The 2,518-nt window shown below is 60.9% G+C and overlaps 1 protein-coding gene across 1 annotated transcript in view; it reads right to left on the reverse strand.

Moving 5' to 3' along the window:
- The window catches only part of UBA7 (ubiquitin-like modifier activating enzyme 7), a 9,468-nt gene that overhangs the window by 5,461 nt on the left and 1,489 nt on the right, over positions 1 to 2,518 (reverse strand). The window contains exons 2-9 of the mRNA XM_009996953.1: positions 1,550 to 1,684; positions 1,377 to 1,483; positions 1,129 to 1,219; positions 881 to 1,022; positions 689 to 786; positions 428 to 574; positions 188 to 346; positions 16 to 78 (exon numbers count right to left, since the gene is read on the reverse strand). Coding sequence (XP_009995255.1) covers positions 16 to 78; positions 188 to 346; positions 428 to 574; positions 689 to 786; positions 881 to 1,022; positions 1,129 to 1,219; positions 1,377 to 1,483; positions 1,550 to 1,684 — 942 coding nt within the window. The remainder of the gene's footprint in view (positions 1 to 15; positions 79 to 187; positions 347 to 427; positions 575 to 688; positions 787 to 880; positions 1,023 to 1,128; positions 1,220 to 1,376; positions 1,484 to 1,549; positions 1,685 to 2,518) is intronic.

The raw sequence follows: 2,518 nt of genomic DNA on the forward strand, positions 1-2,518 counted from the left end.
GCCCCCCCCCAGCGCCAGGCACTCCAGGGCATCGAAGTACAACCACTGGTCCAGCGGCAGGAACTTCCCGGTGATGGCCTGGGGTGAACGGGCAGCAAGTGCCCTCTCGTGGTCACCAAATACAGCCGGAGAACGGCGCGGACACGAGCAGCAAGACCCCCGGGCCGGGGATCCCCTCCCTGCTCACCTTCAGCACCTCCTGGGCCGCCAGGGCCCCGGTGACAGCAGCCACAGGGCACAGGTCCCCCGCGCTCACGCTGGCGAAGGCTCGTACAAGGTCCTCGTCCAGGGGACCCTGCTGTGTCCCCAGGCTCCGCGCCAGCTCCAGCACCCGCTCGGCATCCGCCTGCAAGCAGAGGGGAGAGAGCAGCTCTGGGCAGAGTTGTGGGGGTCTAGGGGTCTGGACTGGGGCAGGACGGAGACTCACCAGTGCCCTGGGGCGGGGCAGGTGGCCCCGCTCCCTGCGGAAAGCATGGAGGGCCTGGAAGGCAGCGTGCAGGCTGTGGCTGCGGGGCAGCGCCCCGGGATTTGCCACCGGGATCTTGGGCTCGCTCAGTGCCTGGCGCAGGGGTTCCTACCAGCACAGTGCCAGGGCCTGGATGAGCTTCTCTGGGGCCAGGGTGGTGAGCACAGAGTGGCACAGCAGTGCCATAGCCCAACTGGCACCATGAGGCCAAGGGGGACTTACGTAGGAGTATTCCTGGGGCAGCCGAACCTGTGAGACCAGGCCCCCACGGCGGTAGGGTGAGAAGGAGCTGGTATCCCCAATCTCCAGCCTGGAGCCATCTGGGGATGAGATGGGGACAGACATCAAGGTCACCACAAAGGATCCAGTGAGGTGTCCTGGGCTGGGGCAGCTGGGTCCCCCCAGACAACTCACCCAGCACACGCACAGGGACAGGATCACAGCCATTCAGCTCTGTCATCCCCTCCACGCCAGAAAATGTCACCAGGTCACCATCACAGAAGGCATGGTCATAGCTATCCTCTGTGCCCACGCATGTCACCACACCTGGGTTGCCCTGAGGAAGGAAAAGGACATGAGGACAGGGGACTATACACAGGTGACACAAGGCCACTGGAAGATGCAGAGACGTTCTGGGGAGTCCACCAAGGTCATTCTTCTACCTGGGAGATGTGCTGCACAGCAGCAAGTGCCAGGTCCTTTCCTTCTGGGTTGTCAGTGATGAAGCGCTTCCCTAAGTCACAAAACAACTGCCTGCAGAGGAACAATGGGGTTTTGCCAGAGAACCCACCTCACCAAGTTGCCCAGGCCAAGCAGCCCCACCAGCAGGACAGGAGCAAGCAGGGTTGCAGGCTCTGGGAACAAGGAGACCCGGAGCCATCGGCAGGACCGTGCAACAAAGAACTCTTACCCGGCCAACCCTTTGGCATCAGCCACAATGAAGCAGATACCATGGGCATGGCAGAAGTCTCCAATGCGGAGCTGTTCCTCCAGCAGGGACTCGGTCAGCACCACCACCTACACTGCAGCGTTAGCAGGTGCCACCACTCAAGGGGGCTCTGGGGTGCAGGGGCATGGGCTCACCTTGAAGGAGGTGAGGAAGTCCTCTGACAGCTCCCCCGTGTAGGCCACCACTGCCACCTGCGGGTTCAGCTCAGCCAGGGCCCATCTGGACGTCTCAGCACGGTTCTGGCCTATGTCGCTCTCCCCCAGGAGGAACTGTGGGGTGGGCACATGGTGGGGCACCCCACTGGTTTGGGGTGCTGTCACAGGGCCCTGCCCTCACTGGTGGGAGGCCCTCTGCTGAGGGCCACACTGCGACACAGGTGTGCTGGTTTGGTTTGGTGGGATTTTTGGTTCATGGAGGACTCTCTCCCATAAGAGGGACCATGTGGGGAAGCAGGGGAGGACTGTAAGGAATCCTTCTTGAGAAGGAAGGAGCTTCTAGCTGGCCTCTGTCCTCCCCACCCCCTAGTGTGTTGGGGGGAAGTTGAGTGAGCAGCCCCAGGGCTGTTTCTTTGTTGTTGTGCTAGGCCCAAACCACAACTCACAGGACCTCCTGTGGCCTTACCTATGATGATAAGGAGCACCCTAGGCCATACCCATGGCAGGGATCTCCTGTTTTACACTCCTTGGCAGGACGCCCAGCCCGTATCTGTTCCTGAGAGCCTCCCCACCCCATACCCATACCGGCTACAGGGATACCCCAGCTGCATCCACACCCACTACCAGGACCTTTACCCACACCCGTGCCTGCTACTAGGCTCCCCTCCCATATATCCACCCATTATGGGGACCCTCACCCATAGCTGTACCTGTTACTAGGATCCCAACCCATACCTGTACCCATTACCAGGACCCCTACTTATACCTATGCCCATTACTGGGACCCCCACCCGTATCTCTACCCATTACTGGGATCCCCAACCAGACCTGTACTCATTACTGAGACCCCTACCCATACCGGTGCCCATTACCAGGACCCTTGCCCATAGCTTTACTTGTCACTGAGACCCACCTCTCAGTAACCACACCTCTACCGGTTGTGGGGGC

The sequence above is a fragment of the Chaetura pelagica genome, unplaced genomic scaffold (genome assembly GCF_000747805.2).
Source record: "Chaetura pelagica isolate M959 unplaced genomic scaffold, ChaPel_1.0 scaffold24, whole genome shotgun sequence".
Classification (NCBI taxonomy): domain Eukaryota; kingdom Metazoa; phylum Chordata; class Aves; order Apodiformes; family Apodidae; genus Chaetura; species Chaetura pelagica.